This window comes from Corapipo altera, unplaced genomic scaffold (genome assembly GCF_003945725.1).
Source record: "Corapipo altera isolate COAL_440 unplaced genomic scaffold, ASM394572v1 22b, whole genome shotgun sequence".
NCBI classification, from domain to species: domain Eukaryota; kingdom Metazoa; phylum Chordata; class Aves; order Passeriformes; family Pipridae; genus Corapipo; species Corapipo altera.
Window position 1 is genome coordinate 24,871,418 of NW_020884876.1, and position 27,615 is coordinate 24,899,032.

The following is a 27,615-nucleotide window of genomic DNA, read 5'->3' on the forward strand; positions in this document are numbered from 1 at the left end:
AGCATACTGTTTAGATTCAGTAGACAGCTTATCGAGGTACTGGCCAAGTGCATGGGGATGACACAGATCAGCAGCACTGCTGAGGCCGCACTTCAAATCCTGGGTTCAGTTTTGGGCCCCTCACTGCAACAGAGATATTGAGGTGCTGGAGTGTATCCAGAGAAAGGCAACAGAGCTGGTGAAGGGTCTGGAGCACAAGTCTGATGAGGAGCGGCTGAGGGAGCTGGGAGTGTTTATTCTGGAGAGGAGGAGGCTGAGGGGTGACCTTATCGCTCTCTACAAGTACACGAAAGGAGGTTGTAGCCAGGTGGAGATCAGTCTCCTCCTCAGTCACAAGCGATATAAGAAGAGCAAACAGCCTCAAGTTGCGCCAGGAGAGGTTTAGATTTGGATATCAGGAAAAATTTCTCTATGGAAAAGGCTGCCATGGATTGGAACCGGCTGCCCAGGGCAGTGGTGGAGCCACCATTCCTGAAGGTATTTAAATAACCTGTAGCTGTGGCATTTCAGGACACGGTTTAGCGGTGAATACGGCGGTGCTGGGTTTACGGTCAAACTCGATGCTCCTGGAGCCTTTTCCCCGGGGCAGCCAACCCTCCATCCCCGCACCACGGCCGCGCACATGCTCGCATCCCTGGGCGGCACCACCACAGCGCTGCCGGCAGACGGGAGGGGGGAGTTTCACGGTAGAGCTCAGGGGCTGATCAGCCTGTCCCTCACTGCGTTTTCCTTGCCCGTCTCCCTCGCTCCTTCCCCTTCCCCCCCCCCCCACCTGCTGGAGAGTGGTACGCTCCGCGTGCGGCTTCCGTCCCACGTGGGCCAATAGGGAGCGGTCTCTGGAGCAGTTCAAACTGCGGTGGCGGTTGGGGCGGGCGGTGTGTGTCTGGAGCCCTCTCGGGTCTCTGTCCCGGTTCCCGGTCTCCCTTGTCCCGGGCGGGCATGGCGGACGAGGGCGCGGTCACGGTCTGCGTGCGTGTGCGGCCGCTCATCGCCAGGTGAGGCTCCGGGCAGACGGGAGGGGGAGGCTGCAGCGGCGCTTACCCCGGAATGCTGCCGTGCTCCTCGCACCGTGAGGGGGCCGGGGCAGGAAGACGGTGTCTGTCCCCGTGGCGGATAGACACTCTCTACCCCGGGGGTCTGGATCCCTCCGGGGTAGAGAGTGTCGCGGTCAGGGGTCCGTGTTACGGGAGCAGAGCCCTGGCCCGATGAAGGTAACAGAGTATCTTCTTCTCTTAGAGAAAATGCTTCAGGAGATAAAGTGTCCCTGCATTGGAAGAGCGAAAATAATACTGTTTCCGACGTGAATGGTACCAAAATATTTAGTTACGGTAAGAATGTGAAAGCAATTGTTTTGCTTTGATGCTTATGCGGACCTCCGCTACTGTACTGCTTGAACGTGTCGACGTGAGTGCCCTGAGCTTCCTGCAGTGTCCCTGAACTTTTCCCATTTCATAATTCTGAAGCACACAGGATTTCTGGTTTAGGCAACACCGGGAATGTGCTTTTGAAGTCAGCTTCCTGGTGGACGTTGCTTTCTCTGTTCTGATTTATGCTCTAATGGCTTTGGAACACGTGAACTCGATTCTTTTCATATGAAATCCAGTTACAGACTAGACCAGGGCTAGTCCAGAGCATTTAGGGAGAAGGGGGTGGGGGGTAGTGAGTTGACCGTGGCTGGTTGCCAAGTACCCACTAAAGTCACTCTCTCACTCTCCCTCTGCAACTGGACAGAGGAGAAAAAAAACAGCTAAGGATTCTTGAGTTGAGATAAGAGCTGGGAGAGGTCACTTACTGATTACCTTCACGGGCAAAACAAAGTCAAAGTGGAGATATTAATTGAACTTATTACTAACAGGATCAGAGCAAAAGAGTGAGAAGTAAAATAATCTAAAAAGACCTTCACCCCACCCCTGCTTCCTTCCATGCTCTCCCTCCTCCCTGCCAGCAGTGCAGGGAGACAAGGAATGGGGGTTATGGTGAGTTGTTGTTTCTGCCGCTTCTGCAGAGGAGTCCTTCCCCTGCTCCCATGGGATCTCTCCCATGGGACACAGTTCTTGATGGACCTCTCCAATGTGAGTCCATCCCTCGGGCAACAGTTCTTCATGAAACTGCTGTCCTGTGGGTCACTCCTCCATGGGGTGCAGTCCTTCATGAATGAGCTGTACCAGCGTGGGTCCCCCACAGGGGCCACAAGTCCTACTGGGAAAAAACCTGCTCCAATGTGGGCTTCCCTCTCCACGGGCTGCAGGTCCCCAGCAGGACCCTGCTCCAGAGTGGGCTCCTCCATGGGCTGCAAGTTGATCTCTGCACCCTAATGGTCCTCCATGGGCCGCACGAGGACAATTAGCCTGTCTTGTCTGATTTACAATCCTCAGAGATAAACTAGCCATAACTATACTAAATAGGATGACTGTTTAACTGTGTCCTCCATTCTTACAGTTTTATTACTTATCTGTCATCTGTGCATCGCATCTTTCTTGGTTTTGTGTTTAATATTTATTTTAAAATAAAATTCTAAAAGCCTGATTAGTAGTGCCACAACGATATTTTATGTTTGAATTACTCTACAAACAGCGATGCCTATTTATTGGATTTGAAGTCAGTGATACTGAGTAAGATGATAGGTTGGTTTTGACTTGCAATACAGGGGATTCACATGCTTTATTTTAATTTGTTTTTAAGATCATGTCTTTCACTCCAGTGACAACACTCAGCAGTTATATGATGGTGTAGCTGTTCCAATTATACAGTCAGCTGTGCGAGGTTATAATGGTAAGTTTTAAAACTGTGCTTAAATCCTGTTTGTAAAGTGTTTTAGAAATAGTTGGTAAAACTCTACTATCTTTCTAGGCACAATTTTTGCTTACGGACAGACTGCTTCAGGGAAGACTTACACAATGATGGGAAATGAAGATTCTGTGGGCATTATCCCTAAGGCAATTCAACATGTTTTCAAAATTATTTGTGAGGTGAGCAGTTCCGTTAAATTGAAGTGACTGAAAGGACTAGTAATATTTGTGATCATTACATAAAAGTTAATTTTAGTATTGAGGACCTTATGAAGGAAGTGAATTTATATTAGACTATATGTTGCAGTTGCTTTGCTAGCCTGGAAAAGATGAGTGGTTTAAAACAAAAAGCTAATGGGACTTTAGTTGAAATTAAATCAGAGCAACACTGACGAGAGTTCTTAAACTTGCAAATATGTTCAGCATTGATTACAAGTATAAATAGATACTCACTTTTTCATGTGGTAGATAAGATAACATGAAGCTTTGTGTTTATTCTGCTATTTTAAAAGTCTAAAGAATTAACAACAATAAAGACTTTTTTTTTGGTGGGAAGAATATGACACTATATTTACTTATTTCAGACTTACAAAAGAATTGCTAATTGCTCAAGGTTAATGTAAGTAAGGAGAATGTATAAGTTAGAACAGTGATTTCTAAAATATGATTTGTTGAGTGCTTGCTTCTGCCTTGAGGATATCAGGTAATCGTTATCAGTTAAGTGAAATGCTCTCTGCTCCTTTAAGGAGGTGCAGGGTACCTTGGGAGGTTTATGAAAGCAACTGAAGCCAAGAAAACTTTCCCTGAGTCCATTGTGCAGCCTTTCCACACTCCAATATTCTCTACCAAGGAGGTAGGGGAAGAAGCAGCAGCAAAGTAAATCCAAACAAGCAGAGAGAGAAGACAGGGTACACAGAGAGGAAAGAGCCTAAGCAGGAGGAAATTGGTTATGAAAAGAGTATTTAAGTGGGAAAACCGTTCTCATGCTTCTGTGTGTAAAATTATCTTAATTTTACAACCTATTAGAAGTGGTATATCATTAATGCAGCTGGAAAGAGGTGCTATAGAAGAAAAATTATTCTGTATTGGTAGATGCTAATGCTACACAGAGGATGAGGGGAAAGACATCTGTAGAACAATATCCAAACATACATCTCTGAGTTAAGAATATTTGCATTAAAAGATATTAATCAGTTAGTCTGTTAATAATTTTTTTTTTCTCTTTCAACGTCAGATCCCAGATAGAGAATTCTTGCTAAGAGTTTCTTACATGGAAATCTATAATGAAACCATTACAGATTTGCTTTGTGATAGTAGGAAAAAGAAGCCTTTGGGAATTCGTGAGGACATTAATGTAAGTGGATCTTATGTAATGTAAGTGTTGTATCTGCTTGTAGTAAAAGAATTTGAAAACAAAATGCCTTCAGAGGCATCTAGTTGAAAGCTTTTCTGGGTCAAATTGTGTAATTGTATCCTCAGCATTAGCAGAAGGACACTTGATATTGTAGAATAACAACAGTGACTTTGGGCTTTCTGTAACTAGTTTACCTTTTTCAAAGTAGATACACTTTTCTTCTACTACAATCATGGAATAACCATGAGACTGGAACTATTCAGTAAGATGATCACCATAGAAAAAGAAATCTACTTTAATGCTGTGTTCAGTTTCTTTATATAAAGTTTTGTAGCAAATAATAAAAATTGGTTGATTGTTGTTTTAGTTGTTTTGGTTTGTTTTTTTACTTTGATGCCCTAAACAATGGATGTTTTTGGAATATGGGAAGAAGAGAAATTTACCAGTTGTATGATTATATCCTTATTACATTTACTGAAAAATATATTCCTGGATTCCCTCAGAAAATGTCCAGAAGGATATTTCTCCCAGCAGTTCTGTTTTTTGGAAACTTTCTAAATCTCTGGGTTTTGATTCTTGTGCCTTTAAGCCACAGTTTTGATGAAGGTCTAAACTTACCCTCTTTACTTTGGAGTAAAAAGACATTCAGCTGTTGAATAAATAGCATAATAATTGCTGATTATGTTAACTTTATGTATTGAAGTGAGTTTTGGAGTTCCGGGGAATTTATGACTGTGTTTATTCTATAGAGGAATACATATGTAGAAGATCTGATTGAAGAAGTAGTGGTTGCCCCAGAACAAGTTATGGAATGGATAAGAAAAGGAGAAAGTAAGTTATTTAGCCACTGTCAGCTGATATTTAAAAAAAAAATTGATGGATCAGGTATATCTAGAACCGTGGGGTATCTTTTTGAGTTTATATTCAGAAATCAGTGTTTTTGAGAAAGTTTTAAAATTATGCTTTTTTTCTATTTATCTCCATTTTATCAAAATAGAAGCAGAAGTATTTTAATATTGTTTTTGGCAGGAAATCGTCATTATGGAGAAACAAAAATGAATGAACACAGCAGCCGTTCTCACACAATCTTCAGAATGGTAAAAACTGCTTCACTATTAGGAGTGGTTGTATTGTTTTCAAAGTGACAAAAACTTGATTGCACTTTATTGCATTTCTAGATCATTGAAAGCAGAGAACGAAGTGACCCTGCAAATGCAAACTGTGATGGAGCAGTCATGGTTTCTCACTTGGTAAGTGTCTATTTAATGGTTTCTTGGAGTACGGCTTAGCTGGAGAATTTACTGTTACCACTTGTTTGAGAGAATAATGATACTTCATAATGACTGACAAATATGCTCTGTTGTTAACTTCTAGCAGACATTTCTTAAGTATAGAGGGAGACTCCTGGGGCATTACCTAGGGGATAACTTCCCACCGAAGGAAATGCTGACATGGGAATTACTTATACTGGACTGGGGAATGTTACGTAGCCCTTCCAGGAGCGGAAGGGGCTATGTCAGAGTGCTCTTGCATTTTAAGTACATCTTCCCCTACAATTGTTTCTGACCACCCACAAGCTCAGTGAAATAACTTGTAAAATGGGTAACCTTAAGACTTCTTTTAACCTCTTTGTTAAAAGAACATTTGCTCTGCAGCTCCAATGACCAGAAGATTCTTTTTTTTTTCACAAGTAACCCCTCTTAGCATCTCTTTGGTGGATTGTTGGTATATGAAGTATCATAAACTGGGGGGAATACAACTGCTGATCTCTAGGGGAGTGTTATGGTTTCAGAAGCCTTCTCTACAGCCTTTTCTTGATTCTCAGAAAATAATCTCAAAAACTGGAGGAATGGAATCAGTATGAAACCATTTGAGCTTGCTAAAATCTGCAAAAGCACTCTTATTTGGAACTGGCAATAGCATTAATCACATGCATTGTGGAAAGAGTTTTCTGTTTTGGCTTCATGGGAAAAAGCTCAGAGTCTGAAAGTAAACACTGCTCAGGCACTATTTCAGCAAGCTACTACCTCCTTTTTTTCTTGCCATAAGTTATGGTATCTACTCTTCTTACACCACCCCTACCCTTTGGCCTGTTCCACCTGACCTTATACTAACCTTTACTACCTGGGGTAAGGGGAGAGGTTTTTGGCCTTTATGGTCTGTTGCTGCTCGATGGAGTTAGTTCATGATTTTACCCTTCTGAAACAAAAACCAGCTAAAGTGAGGGCTGCTTGCTCAGGCAAATCATTATGGGTTGTTGTGAAGTTCAAGTTGACTTTGAACTGGATTCAGAGGGAGGTTTTTCCTCTGGTATTTAATTTCTTCTTTTCTGTATCCCCACAGTGACAGGCAAGGAGAGACATACAGCTGATTCAGGACAGCGTGCTAGATGATCTCATCTAGGCTCTTTTTTCCATGAAATATTCCTATGGCTTGAATTAGTAGCTAAGCACAGTTTCTCAGTACAGAAGTATCATCTTTTTGTTACTGAGGGTAGGGGTTCTTGCACTGCAAGTTTGAAATACTGTTTGGGGTGGTGTAATAGAGTTCATACAAACTTATTCTGTGTACTTTTGTACCTTGAAAGTATGGGTTGATGTGTGTATAGCAGCTATGGTTACTTCCAATAATGACAGACTTCTTGGGGTTTTTTAAGTGTAACTGTGGTTTATGAAATTCTTAGCAGAGATTTAGAATTAAGAGGATTTAAACTAAATTTTCTCAGAACTGACCTGTGAAATATTTAATAAATTTGCAGAACTTGGTAGATCTGGCAGGCAGTGAAAGAGCTAGTCAAACAGGATCTGAAGGTGAGTGTTAAATGGGGCTCTCCTGGTGACCATTTCTGTTAATTAACCCTAACAAGAGACTATGATAGGACATTCTTTGATCTATGTGCTATTGTGTTACTTATTGTTTATAAATAAGCTCTTTTCCCCTTAGTAGAGCAGGTTCTACTCAGGAAAATACTGTAAATGCTGTAAAGTGCAAACAATTAAGTAGTAATATTCCTTTTCTAGAGTAGCAGGCCTGGCAACAGTCATGCACTGAACTAATAGAATGGAGATGACTCAGTAAAGATTCACCTGTAATAACAAAATCACTAGAAGCTTTTTAGGGACTTGTATATAAAGGTGAAGAGGGAGTAGATGGCTTGTTCTTTAGCTGTTGAGAAGCTTGGCTATTAAAAGTGACAGCATGAAGCTGTACAAAAATGTCTTTATCAGAAAAAAGTGATCTGAGAGGGACAAAAGTAAAATATTCTCTCTTATGAAGAATGACTAACCCAAACCTTGTATCTAAGGCTGGTTTGTTATGCATGTAAATGTTGCAATTGCAAAATTTAAACAGGAAACAAAATTAAAGTTCTTATAGCACTACCTACTTACTCTATAAAGGTTCTAAATGTTCATTTGTGATTACTCTCTTACTTTGATGCTTTTTGGCTATTACGAAGGATTTGATACTGCCTGCTTATGGCTCATAGTGCATTGTGGCACTTGAGATTCAACTCTCAGATAATCCTTCTGAGCATAACATAGTACACAAGCTTGACAGGTTGAAAATGTATCTTAATGTTTTAAATTTAAAATAATAATAATAATTAAAAACATTACTGTGTGGTACCTAGGTGTCCGATTGAAAGAAGGCTGCAATATAAATCGGAATTTGTTCATTCTGGGTCAAGTTATCAAAAAACTTTGTGATGACCCTTCTGGGTAAGCAACTGTTCATACACCTGTTATAAGATAAGTCACTACTAAACTAAGAAATTAAAATCTTTTATTTATAATATTTTGTAGGTAACTGTTTCAAATAACCTGTTATCTCTAGAAAATATATTTACTGCAAATTTCTTCTATGCAAAAATCTGAATGATTTTTTTTTTTCTTTCCTCTTTTTCATTAGCTTCATAAATTACAGAGACAGCAAACTGACTCGAATTCTGCAGAACTCCCTTGGAGGAAATGCTAAAACTGTTATTATTTGTACAATTACTCCAGTTTCTTTTGATGAAACACTCAGTACTCTTCAGGTAAAGCTTCTCACCTGTTCTCCAGCACTATTCTGGCTGAAGGCTTTGTTGTAGATAGGGGAGGGTGGAAAATGTAATCTGATGGATCTTTAATGACTTGGATCTTCTAAAGGGCTTTTGTGAACTCAGAATTTGAAATATTTGTTTTGTATACAGAACCTTTTCACAGTCGTCATTTTGTATTAGGTTGTCTACCTAGAGCTTTTTGGGAGTTGGAACAAAGCTCCTTCTCTTGCAGGCAGGAGATAACCTCTCTTCTCATTTACCTTTTCCAAACACAGTTAGAACAAGTCTTTGCTAACACAAGATTTAAGACAGGTACTAAAGGAAAGGAGAGTAATTGAACTGTTAAAGAACACTGTTCTGTAGGTAGGATTGTCTTCCTTTTTGGTGGTCTTTTGAGCTTTCTATTAAATAAAAATAATGTGGGATATATTTGTTTAAATGTTATGCTTCATGTTTTAGATATTAATATCAAGCAAAGAAAACTTACTTTTCAAATCTCAGAATACATTAAAAATAAACCAATTTATATGCTGCTCTTTATCTAATAAACTCTCCCTTTAATTCTGTTGGGAAATATGGGACAGAGTAAGTCTTTTTATAATATTTGCTCTCGAACTATTGCCCATGAAAGCATATTCTTTCAGTTTGCCAATACAGCCAAAGGAATGAAGAATACACCAAAAGTCAATGAAGTACTTGATGATAATGCCCTCCTGAAGAGATACCGAAAAGAAATTGTGGACTTGAAAAAGCAGCTGGAGGAAGTGTGTAATGAACTTCTTAAAATTAATCTATCCATAGCACTAATAGCTGTTTGGAAACTACCTGTTTTAAACCAAAAGCAGTTAAATTTGCAGGAGTAGGTATAGTGTTTAAAGTGATATGTCATTTTTATTGAGAGAATAGAAGTTGAAAAGGTGACATATAGTCTAGAACAACTGATGATAGTCCATATATCTGTGAAAGCTAACACTGAGGTCAACTAAGAGAATTGATTTCTTTCACTAGGTTAATATAATTAAGAAATAGAAACTTGTCATGCATTATAGCACACTTTAACAGATCAAAATTAATTGCAATATTAATATTATATTTATATTAATATTAATTATTAATTAATTGCAAAAAGTTAGTGAATATCCATTAAAGACCACAACTTAATCCATATTTTTTCCCCCTTACTGATGTTTAACCTTAGTTGGAGTTGCAAGAAGTTGCAACTGCATTAAGATCACTGGCAAAACTTAGGTCATGTAAAGTCGGAAGATACATTTAGAAAATGAACAATAGTAACTTCCCACAAAACAGTGTAATCTCCCATATGTTCATCTTTCTCTAAAAATCTATGTAGTTGTGGAGCAATCTTGCAAGTCTTCTTAGAGCATAGATGATAAAACATAAAGCATAGGAAAAAAACAATGCTGAACATACTGTTGTGGTGAATAAAATCAAAGTACGCACATATGTTGCAAATTATAAATATCCTTAGAAAAAAATTTACGAAAAATAACTGAGCTCTTTTTTTTAACAGTAATTAATTTGCACCTAGGAGTATGCTTGCTATCTTCTGAGATAGTAAGTAGTGAGGAAAGTAGTAGAGAAAAGTTTGTTGGAAAATTCCATGTGACTTTGAATTACTCTACAGCATTGTAAACTTATGATAAAATTGTCAAGAAACAGCTGTTACTTTCAAAACAATACATTTTCAGTACTTGGATTTAAAGAGACGACATGCATTAGAGTAGCTTGCTGTTACTTGACAATCGAATCAGTTCTGAAAGAGTTTCAGGCTTCTGGCACCACAGGAAGGTCATCTAATCTATGTTATATTTGAAAGAATGCTTTTTTTTTTTATAACTAGAAAAATCTGAGGCTGTATTGTTTCTGGGAGTTTTGACCCTTTTTAAATACTTAGTCTGCAGGTAAATTGTAGACTAAGTTGTTGGTTTCATTATGAAAGACTAAAGACTCCTCTTCCAGGTTTTAAAGAATATATGTGTGTAGTTGTTTTTAAATATCAGTAATTGTGTCTCTTCTGTAGGAGTAGTTAGTGCTCTTAAAATGTCAGATTGATTAATATTCTTTTTATGGAAGGTGTCTGTAAAGACTCAAATTCATGCAATGGAAAAGGACCAATTGGCCCAGCTGCTGGAAGAAAAAAATTCTCTGCAGAAAGTACAGGAAGACAAGATACGAAATTTAACCGAGATGCTGGTGACCGCTGCTTCCTTTGCCTCAAAAGACAATGTTAAAGTAAGCACCTGTTCTAGATCTTACTTGACGACTCTGAAATACTTTGTGAAAGGTAATATTAAATACATAGCGTTATATTGACAGTGAAGAATAAGTATGATAAGCAATTTTCATATTTTTAAGAGGCTAACTTATAACTTCCAAGTATAATTCAGTATTGCTTTGCAGTGAAAAGACTGCAGACACTTTTCCTTTCAAACTACCATGCTGTAAATTTTGAGGAAACTGCAAAACCCTGTCTAGTTAGCTGCTGGTACTGTTGCAGAACCAACCTAATGCAACATTTACTCTCTACCTACTGGTTTGATTTTTATCACTTTTCTGTAAATGCTTTTTTAAAGACCAAGAGAAGAAGAAGAGTTACTTGGGCTCCTGGTAAAATAAAACAGACAAATGTGAGCTATTTTGAAGACTTCGAAAAAGACATGCCGACTGAAACAAAAAAAAAGAAAATGTCTCTGTCAGCATTACCAGATGCAGACGATTGTAAGTAACCTCAGGAAAAAATAAGGAAAGTCTGCAAAGCAGCTTTGAAATCAGAAATAATTCCTTTTTAATAGATCTAAGTTAAAAAGCAAATCAACTCGTTAACAATACAGAAGCTAAATTTAGTTGCCACTGTACTCAAATAATATTCCGTGTTTATCTGCCAGAAAAGAATGCTGCCGGGAAGGGAAGTGGATTTAGCACACTAATTATGGTCATTCTTGTGTTGGAAATAAGGTTCATTTTATTTAAAAAGTGGGAGCATAGTTGCTATCCCGGGTGAAATAATGTGTAGCATGGCCAGCAGGTCAAGGGAAGTCATTCTGTCCCTCCCTTTACTCTGGTCTTGTGAGACCTCAGCTGGAGTTCTGTATCCAGCTCTGGGGTCCCCAGCACAGGAAGGATATGGACCTGCTGGAGCGAGTCCAGAGAAGGCCACAGAGATGATCAGAGAGATGGAGCACCACACCTCTCCTATGAGAAAAGGCTGAGAAAATTGGGATTGTTCAGCCTGGAGAAGAGAAGGCTTGGGGTGACCTTATTGTGCCTTTCCAGGATCTGAAAGGGGTGCACAGGAAAGCTGGAGAGGGCATGTAGCGATAGGAGAAGGGGGAATGGCTTTAAACTGAGAGTGGGTTTAGATTGAATATTGGGGAAAAAATTCCTAATTGTGAGGATAGTGAGGCACTGGAACAGGTTGCCCAGAGAGATTGTGGTTGCCCCATCCCTTGGAAGCATTCAAGGCCAGGTTGAATGGGGCTTTGAGCAACCTGGTCTAGTGAAAGGTGTCCCTGCCCATGGGGGGAGGGGAGATGGAACTAGATGGTCTTTGAGGTCCCTTCCAACCCAAACCATTCTATGGTTCTATGAAATTCCTGATAGACAAGTTTGCAAGCATTGCATTATTTAATTTCCCAAAGAGAATAAGTTGATTCTGGATTTGGTTTAGTATTCATTAGCTTGTGATATGGTGGTCAGCATAAGTGTAGAGACTGGACTTCAGTGGTGTTCCCTTTCATAACAGAAAATCATGAATTGGAACTCCTACTCGGTGTGCTATGTTTTGCCACTGAATGACTGTTTCCAATGTCTTAAAATTGTTTTATAAGAAAATTCCTGATGTCTAGTTTAAAATCTACTCATACTTTTTTTAATACATCTTTCTTCTCAGCTATGTTAGATAATTCTGAATGTGACAACCAATCTCTGATGGTTCCTGATCAAATTTCAGAAGTAGAATGGATCGCTGGACCTAAAATGACTTGGGTAACATCATAATCTATTTTAGTTGTAATACTGTGCATATGCATATATGCATAATATACTTCTCAGTAAGGTCAACCTTACTGTTCTGTAGGACACCAGTATTATTCTATGGGTCTGCAGAATTATTATAACTGGTTAGAAAGTAAGTCTCTTGGACATCTCTGCAAAGCTGTGGGATGGTTCTATGCTTCTATGCATTTGTGGCAAATGATCCAGTAAACTTTGGTATAGAGACAGGACTAGCTGTGAAAAGACAAGCAACAAAGAATATAATACTCAACTTGATCTTGTAGATCTGTTAATTGAGAGTGATTCTTTCTCTAGACTCAAAAAGACTTTGAAGAATCTGTGCAACTCTGTGAAGCAATAGCATTTGAAAAGGTAGGTCTGTTCTGAATTTTCTAGAAATAAGACTGACATTCCAGCAACAGCTTCTAAAGTTTCCTGTGCTGCTTCTTCAGGATATTGCTGTAAATAAGGCCAGCATCCTGCAAGCTAACCTGGATAACCTAGTGTTGGAAAATGAGCAGTTGAAATTAGAAATAAATGAAATAAAGGAGAAACTGAAGGAAAAAAAAGAAATAGATGAATTTGAAGCACTGGAAAAACAAACACAAAAAGATCATGAGGTAAGGTGCATTGAATTAGATACGAATTCTCTATGCTCAAATGTTTTCTAGAGTTTATTCAGTGTACATAGAATTGGATGTTGATTCACAAACAGCTACATTTGCCAACAGAATGAATGAACCCAGGATTTAAACTGGATTTACTTGGAGTGTAAAATTCAGGCAAATTTTTGGCGACTTGTATATGATTAAATGTATATTAGTGTGTATTTCGATATGTATCTATATATTATTTTTATATACACACGATCTGAATTTCACTCTAGACTTCAGTAAGACAGTTGTTTTGCTGCTTAAATACATTTTAGACCTGTTTTGAAGTTAAAGTGTGATTGCTAAACTGTATTTCACATCTTTCTTGTGCACATGTCTTGGTTTACTAGATAGCTCTGGCTTTTGGTAATCCATGGACTATGTGAGCATTAACTTTTAACATACTATTTAACTTCATCATGAAATATTTTAAAATAATAGTGTGAATACTAATGTCTGGAAAATTGAAACGTATTTTGTGCCAAGAAGTCAGAAAAATCATAAACTTATCTATTGGATAACTTATGATATAGGAAATGCTGATTTTCAGTTCTCTTCACCTCCTTGTGCAGTTAGTGGAGTATCTTGTTTGTCCAAATGTTTTATGCTCTGATTCTGTAACTTTAAATACATATTAATTGTATTAGGTTCTAGCTGCCCAAAGGCTAGACTGTGAAATAAATTAATACCCAAAGAAAACCCCAAACCAGCAACCTGAGGTACTGAGACATGGATGTATTATTCTGTTTCTTTCCTGGTGCCTTTGCTGGAGTTTACTTGTCCACATCAGACTGTTCAATATCCTCTGATCATGACACTAAGGTTGACGTTTGTTGCTTCCTCTTGCAGTGTTGTTTCAGGTTACAATTTAACAATATCACTGCTTATTTTCATTGTGTTCCCTACAAAGATTTATGGACCTTAAAGAAAATGGATCCATAAGATATTATAATTTATTATAATGTATTATAATGTATTAGATTAATTACAGCAATACTGAAAGGTCACATACTTCACTACATACATTAGTTGAAATCCATCAGTTTATAAAAGTAAATTGCATAGGAATACTCACAGGAGAGCACTTGTTTTAAAGCTTTTCACTGATCTTAAAATTACAGATTGGATTTTCCCCTTACCTATGCTTGTGACTATACAGAAGTACTTGTAGATGGCTGCTTATTGTAAAGCTTTTCTAACAAAGACCAAAACAAAGGACGTCTTAAATTTCAGAAGTGCCTTTCTATGTAGTCTTCTACTTGTACCTTCTTTCAGAGAATGCCACTGAATGTGTTCATGGCTTGCTTTACTTCAATTTTGGCACCTTCTCATTCCTGTTAGTGAATAGATTAAACCATAAATAACTGCACTGTGTCACAAAAAAGCTGCTTAACATGACTAGATTTTGTCCTATCTGTACAATTTCTCCATGAATTGCTTTGATCACATCGCTCTTGCTTCTCAAGCTATTGTAGATAGCTTGAATCCTTTCTAATTACTGGGAAACTAAAAGCAGAGCTTTGCATCTTATCTATCCATTTGAAAGAATATGTAGCATCTTGCTTTGTAGCTGTTTCAGTAGATGTGTGTATGTATATATGGTTTACCCACTACTACAGAAAAAAACACAAGATAGACCTTGCTTGTTTTCGTGGTGTTGGCGACTAAAAACTATTGGTGTGGGTGCTTTCTAACATCCTCTGCAATTTTGCTTCAATTTGCTCCACAGATACAACTAATGCATGAAATTACCAACTTAAAGAATCTAGTTTCAAATTCTGAAGCATACAATGAGGAACTTCAGGTGAGCCTCTCCATGCATTTACGTGCAGTTAAGAATTGTATGAAATGTCCTTGATTTTTTTATCTTGAACTACTGTATCTGCTGTGGACATGATAGACATCATTGGGCTTTGGTTAGTCTTACCAGCTAAAAGGAGGATATGTCTAAAACCCATGAACTCTTTCTGTGTAGGTTTTGGTAAATTCTGACCTGAAAAACCAAACTGGGCACTAAAATCTTCCTTCTCTCTTTTTCTTTCAACTTTTAGGCAGAAAACAATTCCAAATCGGAACAGCTGAAAGAGAAAGACAACAAAATAAAGATATTACAGAATCTTGTGGAAGAATTACAAAAAGCAAGAGTGGAAAAAGAGATATCTTTTTCAGTGGTAAACCTCAGTTTTCTGCTGGGTTGTATTCACATTTTAACCATGTTATAATGAACACATTTTCTTTATTATGTCTGAATAATTTTTTAATTCTTTGAATATTTTTCAGGGAGATTCTGATAAGCTAGTTGAGGAAATTCAGCAGCTGAATAAATCCCTCTTAGATAGTGAAGCCATAGCCTTGGATGCCAAAAAAGAATCTGCTTTTCTCAGAACTGAAAATTTGGAGCTGAAGGAGAAGATGGCAAGTACTTGTTGAACTGCATTTACAGCTGTACCAAATGCTGTTAAGGGCCTATCTGCTTCCAGACTAGTGAAGAAGGCAATCAGAGTAGGGGAGCACAAGCTTCACAAGAAAGCACAAGTCATTAGCTTTCTCCAAATCCTCTAAGTAATGTTTTTATTATGAAATTCATGGAAAACAGCTCTTCAGGAAAGAGATAAAAAGAAAATAAAGGCTTCTGCCACAGGAGTGGCTGGTTAGTTTTAGGTTTACCAGTAGAAAGCCACAATAAAGGAACAGTTTTTAGGGCATTACTAGAACATAAGACTTCAAACCTCATTTTACCAGGGAACAAAAGAGAATAAGAGGTGTAACTCAAAAGTGGTATGGAGCTTAGTTTGAGCTTTGAAGGAGTAAAGACAAAATAGTAGCAGCAGTTACAACCCTGACCTCTAAGGTATGTTTTCTGAGAGGGCTCGGACAAGAATGCAGTTGTTAAATATTGGCTTATTTGGCCATATTTATCAAAGCCAAAGCTGTTCAGAGTGACAACAGAAAAATGTACCAGATGCAGTATTTAAATGGTAAGGAAGTAGACTTTTATTTTGTGTGTGACTTGTATGTTTTATTGTTTTCCTGAAGAATGAACTCTTAAATAATCACAACCAAATGCAGAAGGATGTTCAATTATATCAAAGCCAAATAGAAGCGGGAAAAGCCAGTTACCGAAAAATGCAAGCTGACTTGCAGAGAGAGTTGCAATCTGTATTTCAAGAAAACTTAAGACTAACTTCACTCCTGGAGGGCAAAGTTCCAAAAGGTACTGTTCCAGGTGGTGCTTGTTCCCCTCACCCCATTTCCTCCCTTTTTCTTGTCTTGGGGAGGGGGCAAATAGGGAAGACTTCGGCTCTTGTTTTCCTGAATAATTGGAGATTCTGACAATATAAAAATACTGGAGTATCTGGTATGTAGTAACTGCTTTAGCACGTTCTTGAACTTTTTGGAAAACTGCAACTTACGGAATATTTTATGTTTTGCACAAAGACAGTTAAGTTAGTGAAGGCTGTTCGGGAGAATTTAAGATAAACTGGGTGCCAACCTAACAAGTGATGACCAAATTCAGACCAGGAGCTTAATTGTTGGCCATTGTATAACTGTCTAGAATTATACTTATCTGACATCCAGAATGCATTATAAATCTTCTGCTTATTTTAAAACATGATTTTCTTCTCTTGCACTCGCTTATCAGTCTAAACTTGTTAATTCTCTAGATTTGCTCACTCCTATGGAACTGGAAAAAAAGGCAGCTGACTTAAAAGGAGAACTAGAAGAAACTTTGAAAGAGAATGCACTTCTACAAAAACAAGTAAACGAGCTATCAGAATTTCAGTCTCTGCCAAATACTGTGGAGATGCAGAAGAAAGAGGTAAAAAAAAACCCTTAACCTTTTTTTTCTTTATTTTGCATTGTACTTGACTGGTAATGTATTAACGGAGGCCTATTGGATATGAAGTTTTAAAGTCAAAAGTTGTCTTGAATCAAGTAACCTAAGACTTTACAATTAAGTTTGTTAAATTATTGTTTCTCAGGTATTTAATATTTTTACCTAGGAATAAGATTAAGATCACATATTTAGTCAGAGTCTACTATGATTTATCTGGATTTTCTAGTCCAACATTTGTGTGCCTTATTTGCTGTGATCACTGTTGATAACTGAGTGTATAGATATAATAGTGTTTGATCCTGGATACTATTCTAAAACTGATTTTTTTTATCAGTTTGGGCAAAGAGAATATGTCAAGGTCTCTTAGCAGAAATGTTGCTTGAGAAGTGAGAGATTTACCTTGCAAATGGTGGAAAATGTGTGAGCAAACTATTTGTTTCCTGGCAGGTCAAAGCTCTAGATTAAGTGTGCTGGACATATGTTTTAAGGGGTTTGTTTGCAAACACTTTCTGGGTTTCTTTGTCCTTAAATACCCGCTACTAAGTATGTGCAATGAAAACTATTCAAGGCAAGTAATCTCACCAGCTCATTAACACTTTGCAAAAAGTTCCAAACCATCCAGTGGTCTACTTCCACTAATCAACAAAACTTCATGAGATGGTAACAACTTCATAAACTCTGTATCATGAAGAAAGTATTGATACACCTAAATATTCAGTTTAGGAGTCCAGTCTTAGCTCAGACATAGGAAAAAAGAAGTAGTAAAGAACATCTAGAGTTAGAGGAGTGATTTCCAGAATTTGGAAGGGGCTTGACTGTCTTCCCTCTCTTTTAAGGATTCCTTGCTAGACAGTTCCCTACCAACAAAGCAAAACTGTATTTTGAAATATGCTTGCCTGTACTTTATTTCCTATATCTGCATATGTACATGCTTTTTAGTAGTTATAATAAATACTGATAGAGAAAATACTACTAATATTGCTTTTCTGTTGGCAGATTCTTGAAAAATGTGAGGAGTTACGTTTATTAAAATTGGAAAATGAAAAGCTGCTTTCTGAAGTAGCTGATAATGAAATTAAACTTAAACACATGACTGAAGAAATTGAAAAATCAAAAGACGATCTAGCAGATGCACAACTGAAATATATGAAGTCTGATCAAGAATATGTGGCACTTAAACAGCTCCATGAAGAAATGGAACAAAAATACATAGCTACATCAGAAAATAATGAAAAAATGAAGCTCCAAATAGAATGTCTTTCTAAAGAAACACAAGAGTCCAAAACAACTTTGGATGAAATTAAATTAGAGGTCAGTCTCACCTTGTTCTTTTTTACAGACAGGACTTGAGAAATTAACTTATAGTATTGAAAACAGGAAAAAAGTTTTTGGAGGAGTACTCTTAAAGCTATAAATGACAATATCATTGATTTCCTCTAACATGAGTGGATATTACTTATTCTATGCCAAGGGTATAATGCTGAAGGATTATGCTTTCCAATGGTCTCTTTTTTTTGTAGGCAAAGAAGTGTATATATTGCTCCAGGTTCTCCTTCCATACTTGATCTTTTAATTTTTCTTTTCCCATTCTTAAGTTATATCTTTATTATGTAATTTTTTTTTAATGCCACTCTGACCTTCTCTATATAAAGTCATAGAAACAAAGTTTCCTCACTGAGAACTGGAGACCTTTTAGAACACAAGATATTCAAACCAAAGAGAATTGCTACAGAAATTAGGCATTAGAAAAAAAAATATTAAAGAAAACATTTAAGAAGAAAAGGGAGCCAAAGATACATATTTTTGACAAAGCTTTGGGCACTGGTGTGTCTGTCATATTCCAGCTATGAATTTGATTATTCCTAAAGTATGCTATAGTTTCATGTGTGGTGCTATATTTTAGTAAGACGTTTACTTCTAAGAAGAAACCACAGGAAAGTTGCATAAAAAAATGCTTAATTGACGTGGGCGAGAGTATAAGCAGTAACTTAAAGAGAAATTATGAACTTCCTATCTCTCAGCCCTTCTAAGCTCATATAAGATTCTGTGAGAACATGTACACATAATGGAGTTCTACATTACAATGAAAATGTCTGGCCTTTTCCTTTGCAAACTAAAGCTCTCGAGCAAAATGAAAGAACTGGAAGAAAAAACAGCAGAACAAAAACAACTTCTTGAGCTAAGAGAAGATTTTATTCAGACTCAGCAGAAGTTAAATGAAATGGAGCAATTAAAAGAGGAAGAAAGGATGAATGAATTGAGACTGGAAGCTAAAGATTCAGAGATCCAGGCAGTTCTTCAGCAGCTAACTGAATGTCAGGAAGAAATAAAAACTCTAACCCAGGAAAAAGATTACCTGAAGCAAAAAGCAGAGTCTCTCCAAGCTGAGACAGACCAACTCAAAGAGGATATAAAGGACACTGTTTCAATGGTAGGAATTTTGGCCTTATAGAAATAGACCATACATGTTAAGAGGAAGAGCGTAAGAACACTATAAACTGTATTGAAATATTTAGGGGAACATGGGAGCAGCAGGTTGTGTGGGATTTTTAAATCAAGGAATGCCTACTAATATTGCAAGATATTTGTATTTTCTTTGTGGATTTTCTCTCTTGTATTCTAAAGAACATCTTGGCACATGAAGAACTGAGAAATACGCAGAGTTCTCTCAAGCAATCCCAGGCCACTGTCAAGAAGTTGGAAAAATATATTTCTGAAAACGAATCTCATGTTTTGAGTGTTGAAGAGGCACTAGGAAAGACCATTAAAGAACTCGAAACACAGGTAAAACTTTATGTTTAAAAATTTAAAATAAAAATGCTTTCAATGTGTTTTCCAACAGCATGAGAACAAGCCAGTCAACCTGCTTATAGTCTCTTCTGCATGTTCTTAGAAAATTTCTAGCTCCTTGATAGCAGGTGGGCAAGAAAATAGCACTGCTTGACCCAAGCCTTTCCCAGCTGCTGATCTGTTTCTGTTGAGCTTCAAGCTGTGAAATACACTCTAATAAACTTCTGCTTAACTACTGTGCCCCCTTGGTTGTGGATTTGAGTGTTGGCATTTGATGGCAAATGGAAGATAAGAGTTACTTAAAGGGAAGGAATGAGGCTAATGATTTAAAACACTCAGTCCCACTGAGAAGTGTAATGTGATTGGCAATGGCAACTCAGTTCCCAACATATAGCAGAAAGCTGATCCACTGGTTTTTGTGCCAGTACATACAATGAGATTTTTCTTGAAGTATATTAGCTACCAGCAAGTCAGTGGTTTTGTATTCAGCATGTGTGCTTTAGAACAGATGCAACAGTATAGCAAAATGGGTTTCTTTGGCTTCCTCCTCTCAGACTTTTTTTACTTAAAAATTTGGCCAATATTGCAGCAGATATTGCTAAAAGGTTAAAAATTAAAATATAACAGGTGACAAAGGACACAGACTTGGATTTGTAGCTTTTCTGGTTTGGTCAGAGTGGTTTGATGTTAAAAATACTGCAGAAGAGTGAATCAAACAAAACTGTTGCGTTTAATTTTGAACTGATGGGAACACTATCCTTGCATATTGTTTTTATAGATTTCACAAATGACAGAAGAAATGAAAATCATCAAATCAGAAAGAGATCAGCTTGCTGAGGAAAAATCAGAAAGTCATAGCTGTATAGAAAGTGATCAGCTTCAGGAGCAAAAGGAACAAATCATTTTCCTTACACAAGAGAACCGCTCATTGCAAGAGAAGTTGGACAGTTTACATCTGAAAAAAGAAGAGGTTGGGGAAGGAACTTGGGTAATTATGCTGAGGCCGTTGTTTATGGAGAGCAAGTTGTTTAAACTTTCACCTCGGTGAAATAATTTACAAAACACATTGGAGAAAAGGGTCCTGGTCCATGACTGTACAACATTACCCAAGAGGTTTATTATTGTTTTCTTGCAGTTTACCCCACCCATATTGGTGTATATGGACACATAGGAGTAGAATATGACTGTGAATAGAGTATTAATTTGACAGAGGCTGGTGATGTTCTGCATTGGTCTGCACAGGGTTCTATAATTAAGTGGTTTTACAATTAAGTATCTGAAGCTAAAAACTACTTGTCTGGAATGGGTGGTTCTGCTTTCTAAAGCATAGCTAGAACTGACTCTTTTCCTGGCAGTGAAAGGGACAATGCAACCAACCCTTCCTGTAATTGGATGTACTGATTGTACCTGTGTCTGTGTAGATGGACAGAATGATAGACAGGTAGACTTCAAAACAAAAAAAGTAAAGTCATTTGTATCCATTGTAATATGGAAGGGAGAATGGACAAATTGCAAGTAAATAGTTGTCCTGATGCCATTGTCAACTACTGCTGAGACTAGAAATACAGATTAGATCTCCGGTTTTGGGAGGGGGAGGGATTTATTGGGCGTTTTTGTTTTCATCATTGTTGTTGTTCACCCCATGCTTAAATTATGACAATGAAATTTTGCTTCTGGTAACTTGTTTCAGAAGTCCTTGCTTCAAATCTTATTTTTACATGTCTCTTATTTCAAAAAACTTGAATTGCATGTTGTGTTCAGACAAATTTTATTATTCTAAGAAAGCCACAAATCTCTCTAAGACAGCACCTTTATTTTACATACTGCACATGTCAAAGCTCAGGTATACTTCTCTAAAGCTATTTTCCTAAATGTGTTAACATCTATCTTTGCATAAAATAGGTACCACAGGTCCAAGAAAAATCTCTTGAGCAAGAGTTACTTGTTCTGAGGGAAAAGCTCAGCCAGGCACAAAGGCAATTGCATGAAATGGAGGAAGCGAAGGCCAGTGAATGCAGAGGAGAATCTGATAAAATGGGGAGAAGAGATTTTATTCCAAAACTGCATGACTGTCAGGAAGTGAGCACCCAGACAGAAAGAGAAGAGGATGATCTTAAAATGCAACTGGAAAATCTCCAGAACGAGAGAGACCAACTAAGAGAAACTGTACAGGAGACAATAAGAAAGGTAATAAAAATAGTCCTGTTCCTGTAGGATAATAGCTTTAGTAAACTTCTGCCTTAGGTTTTGGAAGTGTTGTTCAGGTGTTAATGTACTTCAATTGTGTCCAAAGAATTCAGAGATGCAGAAAGAGTTGCAGTGTACTCACAGATCTCTTGGACAACATCAGGAGACTATTGTGGAGCTGAAAGACAACATTTCAGAGAAAGAAAATCAACTCTCGAAAGCGCAAGAGGCATTGAAGGAAAAAACTGATGAACTGCAGCAGAAGGTCAGAAAGAGTTTTGTCAAGTAAATTAAAAATTCCATCATGTATGACAACCCATGATCTTCTGCAGGCTTCAGTTTGCAGAGGGTCCAGTAAATGTAAATAATGAAACTTAACTGATAGCTTTTACTTTCTTTTTTTTGCCTTGTACTGCTTCTCAATAGAATTCCATGAAAACAGAGGCAGGCAAAGGATGATCAAATGCAGTTTGACCTGCAACCTACCACCCTTATTTATAACTAAATATGTCTTAGTGCTGAATGACAGAATATTTTTTGCCATCTATACTGCACTTTGAACCTCAATGCGTTTTCCCAGTCCTAAATTTTTTAAAATTTTAATAATGTATTTTAGCTATGTAGCCCCGAAGAGCCTTGAGCAACTTTAAGGCAGTTTAGCTCATGCTTTCCTTGTTGCACTATTAGAAATTTCCTATCTACTTATTATTTCATGTCTTAAGCTTTTTTAGGCTTTTAGGGTTCATTCTTACATGTGGTAATGTCTTCCATCTGGTGTGGATACAGCAATGGAGACATTTTTATGGAACTAGAATGACCTGTACGTTTTTCCACATTCACTTTTGACTCTCAGTGAGACAGAAGCACTGAAATTTTGTTGACTTTTAAGAAAACTGTTGTATTGGTTTTGCTTATTATAGCGGGAAACTAATGGACATGTCTTCTGTATGATAATCCTGTTATAACAACCCATATGTGCAAATAACGCTTATGAAATATGGTTGAATAACATTCTCCTCAGATCAGAACCTGATTAGTGGGACAAGAAGATTTAGGAACTTGGAACGTTACTGGTTGGTTTTTCTCCAAACTATCAAATTAATTCTACCCACACTACAGATGATTAGAAATATTAATACTGGGTTTGATTTGTTCTTTCAGCTCACTGAAGTAACTGAAAGGCTGACTCATGTCTCATCTGAATATGGCAAGCTACTGGCAGAAAAAGAACAAATTGAAAGGACAATGAATGAGCAAGTTTGTCAGCAGCTTGAGAAAATCACTGTACTTAGTAAGGAGAAAGATGAGCTGCAACAAATGGTGGAGACTTGTAAAGAAAGAGAAGAACATTTGTTAAAGGTCCAGAGACGGTCAGAGATTTTGGAGGACAGCCTTACAAGCAAGGTGAAGGGGGTTGGGGTTTAGTAGCTACTTTGTCTTCTGATGTTTTATTACTGACGTGCTAAACTTTTGATCAACACAAAGCCAGTTTAAATTTTAGTTCCCAGCATATTATTTTTATGCTTGCTAAACAATCATGAACATGAGCAAAGAATTTTGTACAAGTTTCTCTACTGATATTTAGGAATAGCATCCTTAACTTTTGTCAGCTTTGTAACCAGTTGGGTTTGTCAGTGCTTTGGAACAAATGCCAATTTATCAAATGTGTCGGTTTTATTATAACAATCAGTAACTGGACATGTATTTTGGCTTTAAAAGGTACTGTGTAGACAGCAGGTACCTAAGCGGGTTTGGAATCTTTAGTCGTTTGCTCACTTTCTATATAACAGATAAAGTTTGAGAGTCTTGCCCTCAGCTCTTGCCAATTCAGTCTTTTTTCAGTCTTCACTCCTTAGACTTTCACCTGTCAAATTCTTCCTTTGTTGATCAAAAAGTATGATTGATGATTGCTTCAAATTAGGAAACGTCACTGTTCATTAGAGCAAATATAAAGGCAAATCCAATGTCCATCTTTTATGCTTATCTTCTATTTCTTTAATTTTCTTGTGATATGGACATATGTTGACTGCCTTTTCATTTGGTTCCTTGCTTTACAGAACACTAAAGTTGACTAAGAGTTCTCTGGCTGTCAGGCTACTCCTTTTCTTTAGAATTTCTTTTTCGGAGTTATTAGAACAGCAAAATTATTTTTCAACTTCTCTCGCTGTTAATGTGAATTTTAGTTATTGGAAATTGTGTTCTTTGCATTTGACAAAACTGATCTGAGTACTTCATAGCAGAGTATTCAGACCACGGCTATCAAATTGCAATTGTAATTTCTTTCTTTTTCTCCACCATTTATTGTAGATTCAACAGTTAACTGACACACTAAATAGTGTATCATGTGAAAAAGACCAGTTATTAGCTGAAAGGACTAGTCACTCTTTCCAACTTAGAGAACAAATTGCATCAGTTAATCAAGAAAAAGATGAGCTACAAAAACTTCTTCAGGACGTCAGGACTGAGCGGGACCAGCTCAAGACAGAATTGCAAAGAAATTGTGAGATGGTGGGTGTTGCAATTTGCATATCTAAGTTACTCATAAATTCTCTTGAATGGTACTTAAATATGTCTGGCTTTATTTTAGTGTGTTGAAACAAATGCAAAACTGGAACGTGCTTTAGACCAACTGAAGCAGAGAAACCTGAATGATATGTCCATTCAGGTAAACCCAGGGGTTATTGCAGAGCAGGTGGCTGATGACAACCTGAAGGAAAAAAGCTTGAACATTAAGGTAAACTTATTTCTCTGATTCTTCTAAGGATGCATGTAAAATCTTAATGCCACTTGTCCTGGAGCCTAAACCTCTTGTATTACGTATAAAATGGTTTGCATATCTTGCTAAGCTGCAAACCATGGGATCAGTTGATTTGCTGTTGCTGTTCAGTGATTGCACATCTTGTCTCAACTGAAAAGTTCAATTTAATGTTCACAGAACATCTTACTTGTTTTCATTACTGTCCAGTAACCTCAATTTTTTGCAAAATCCCCCCAAATGCTCCCTTCCATTACTCCCCATCAAATAATAAATTGGCTTCAAATAAATTAATTCCTGTAAATCCTCAGACCTTTTGTTGGTTTATTATCCTGAGTGCACTTTCACACAGATATGAGAAGTACTATTAACCTACTGAAAGCCAAAATAAACCAGAATTTATGAATTTTAAAGTACAGTAGTATTGTACTGCAGACTGTATGTCTGTGCAGCAGAATCAGGCATCATTCTATATGTGCTAGAGGAGCCCTGAGTGCTGCTTCAGTTAACGACAAAAGTGGTAAAGAACCAAATTGCAAAAATCAATCACATGTAGCTTTCTCCATCTCTATCCTACATCAGCAGTAGGGAGCTAATAATGAGGGAAGTAATATCAATTGATCCCTTTTAACGGCACTCTTCCCTTTGACTTCTGGAATAGGTAGAATCTTGTGTACCTCTTTCTTGTACAGTTTTCTCAAGTATCTAGTACTTGCTCTTGTTGGATGCAGAGCATATGTCAGTTCCAGTGTTTTTACTGTGGGGTAAAAGAGTTAAAACTGGTGAATCCTGGTTCTTTCAATTAACAACGAACGATGGAGAGAGTATTCCAAAGGAGTTTTATGCTTTAAAATGTATAATGTAGCTTGAGAGGCAATACTTTAGTTGCCCTTTACTGGGGAGTACCTTCAAGCCTGTTGCATTCCTCATCCTGCTCACTGCTTGATCACACCTTTCTTTTTATGGCAAAGTGCTGGGAACAATTTTATGATCTCTTTCCTTTGAGAAAGGACCAAGTAAATAATGTGGGAGCCGACCCTGAGACAAGGCCAGCTGACAAACTTGTGAACAGGCAACAATTTTTTTGAGGCCTGATCTACAAGTCTGGATGTGGCTAGGCAATCTAAACCATGAAAATAATTTGAGTTTGTGAAATGACTTGCTGGGAGACTAAGAAATTTTCTGATTTTGTCCCTATCCTAGTGTTTTTATCTTATCCCTGTGGCAAGTCAAAACTGAAGTCTTAGTCCTATTAACTTTTCTGTTGTAAAACCAATACATACTGTAGAGGTTAGTTCTGGAGTCTGGTCGTTTATTTTAAGCTTCTGTTTATAGCTAATCACACTTTCCCTTATTGTGAATGAATTAATTTGTTTCACTTGCATTTAGGAACTTCTTGAGAAATTTTCAAATATGGGGAAGAGGTGTGAATGCCTCTCTACAGTGTCTCTTAAGCTGAAGAGTGAACTGAATAGTCAGAAAGCGCTGATAGCTGTGATACTGCCTCAGCTTTCCTTGGTACAGAGTAAACGAGTCAAAAGACTTCAAACTGAAAATGAGAAACTAAACGGTCATCTCCAGAGTTTATTGAACAAACTGAAGGTACCAAGATGTGGATGCTTCATATTGCTTGAGTTTGGTTCTTTTTTTTAATAAGTTCTCAATATTGACAGCTAGGATTTTATGTACTATAGCTTTGATTTTTGTGAATCCATGTATTATAGAAAATAAGCTGATAGGAGTAAATGCTTTACAATCTTAGACAACTGGAACTGCGTAGTTATGTTAATCAATCTTAATTTTTCACTGTAGTTCAGCTGCTTTGCACAGTATTATTTAATTAATATTATTCCATTTTAATTAGGAATTGAATTTTTTTTCTGTACTCCATAAATCAAATTGTAGATGACTTATAGTGTATTTCTTTGTGGGAGAAAGAGATGTGCAAGTTGCATTGGAGATGCGCGTTTACTCTGCAAAACTAGCCAAGTAGTTTGATTTTATAGTCTTGCAGACCTTCCCCAAATTGGAATCAGTTTCTTCATTGAACTATAATTATCAGAAAAAAGTTAAGGTTAATTGGGAGAGTATTCCTGTTATCATATGCAGAAGTACCATAAATGATAATGTTTTTTCTGTTTCTTTATTTACCATGAAATATTAAGGGTTGGGTTTTGTTGGTTGGGGGGAGGGAAACATGGATGGGCCTGGGGAGAGAGGGAAAGGTTCATGTCCAGTTTACAAAAAACACTGCACATGATCTTGAGAGTCAGTCATGTCTATAGATATCCATTAACTAAGCAGCTGAACTAATAATGCAAATAGCCTTATTTTATAACTTCAAGTAGGGGTTTTAGGTTTGATTTTTTTTCTTTTTTTTCCCCATAGATGGCTTTTAACTTTTTATGGTTAAAGATGTTTAAGACATTAAACTAGTAATCTCAACTAGAACAAAAATTTTAAATCATCACACTGATATTATTCTCATAGATCATCTGCACCTTTCATAACTCTAAGAGGAAATAAATATTCCAAAAATTAGTTTGCTTTTCAAAGTTGAGATTCATGGAAGGCTGTCTGGAGCTTTTTAGACTTTTTGGCCTTTTTAGGAGTCTACGAGAAGTGGTATACTTGAAAAATGCTGTCTTGGCTAAAAGTCTTATATGCCATTGCTATAAAACACATGAACCTAATTTTCTTAGTCATGTGTTAATTATTCTGGACACCTGCAGGCTTGGAGAGTAAATAGAATAAATTGTAAAATATGGAATTTTAGCTGGATGCAGGATACTGTTTTAAAGCATGCTCACTGATACATCCTGTGCTTCTACAACAGTTTATGTTCAGTCGTGTTTGCACAAAGAAAAGAGACTATCATACCACTGTTAACAAGTATAAAATGGAATTGCTTGAGGAAAAGAGAAGACAAGATCATCTACAAGCCGAGATTCAGTATCTCAGGAAGATTCATTTGAACCAGAATGAAATACCGTCTCAAGAATTAAACATCAGTGAAGGGCTGCAGAGTTTCCACTTGGATGCAGAGGTAATGTTTGAAAAAAATTCAGATATTAAAGACTACATCTTTCAAGGCGTGGGGTGATGTGGTGGTGCTCATCTAATGGCATTAGGTTTATCTGGTTGATGATTTAGATGAGGGGATTGAGTCCATCATCAGCAAATTTGCAGATGA

General features: G+C 37.3%; 1 protein-coding gene across 3 annotated transcripts in view; it reads left to right on the forward strand.

The window, feature by feature from the left end:
- The first annotated feature begins 853 nt into the window (after positions 1-853).
- The window catches only part of CENPE (centromere protein E), a 34,936-nt gene continuing 8,174 nt past the window's right edge, over positions 854-27,615 (forward strand). Inside the window, exons 1-33 of one of the 3 annotated variants that reach the window (XM_027636325.1) lie at positions 854-995; positions 1,237-1,328; positions 2,683-2,772; positions 2,851-2,969; positions 4,024-4,143; positions 4,893-4,974; positions 5,173-5,240; positions 5,322-5,393; positions 6,902-6,953; positions 7,775-7,862; positions 8,053-8,179; positions 8,830-8,949; positions 10,280-10,438; positions 10,780-10,924; positions 12,096-12,190; positions 12,515-12,571; positions 12,652-12,819; positions 14,582-14,656; positions 14,904-15,023; positions 15,133-15,267; positions 15,889-16,066; positions 16,518-16,672; positions 17,687-18,001; positions 18,810-19,121; positions 19,316-19,474; positions 20,259-20,468; positions 21,383-21,667; positions 21,774-21,932; positions 22,829-23,071; positions 23,975-24,175; positions 24,255-24,401; positions 25,812-26,024; positions 27,259-27,468. In XM_027636325.1, coding sequence (XP_027492126.1) covers positions 940-995; positions 1,237-1,328; positions 2,683-2,772; positions 2,851-2,969; positions 4,024-4,143; positions 4,893-4,974; positions 5,173-5,240; positions 5,322-5,393; positions 6,902-6,953; positions 7,775-7,862; positions 8,053-8,179; positions 8,830-8,949; positions 10,280-10,438; positions 10,780-10,924; positions 12,096-12,190; positions 12,515-12,571; positions 12,652-12,819; positions 14,582-14,656; positions 14,904-15,023; positions 15,133-15,267; positions 15,889-16,066; positions 16,518-16,672; positions 17,687-18,001; positions 18,810-19,121; positions 19,316-19,474; positions 20,259-20,468; positions 21,383-21,667; positions 21,774-21,932; positions 22,829-23,071; positions 23,975-24,175; positions 24,255-24,401; positions 25,812-26,024; positions 27,259-27,468 — 4,827 coding nt within the window. In that variant the 5' untranslated portion in view covers positions 854-939. Of the gene's footprint in view, positions 996-1,236; positions 1,329-2,682; positions 2,773-2,850; positions 2,970-4,023; positions 4,144-4,892; positions 4,975-5,172; positions 5,241-5,321; positions 5,394-6,901; positions 6,954-7,774; positions 7,863-8,052; positions 8,180-8,455; positions 8,549-8,829; positions 8,950-10,279; positions 10,439-10,779; positions 10,925-12,095; positions 12,191-12,514; positions 12,572-12,651; positions 12,820-14,581; positions 14,657-14,903; positions 15,024-15,132; positions 15,268-15,888; positions 16,067-16,517; positions 16,673-17,686; positions 18,002-18,809; positions 19,122-19,315; positions 19,475-20,258; positions 20,469-21,382; positions 21,668-21,773; positions 21,933-22,828; positions 23,072-23,974; positions 24,176-24,254; positions 24,402-25,811; positions 26,025-27,258; positions 27,469-27,615 lie in introns of those variants that run through there. The other 2 variants (XM_027636326.1, XM_027636327.1) reach the window with 2 other exon arrangements.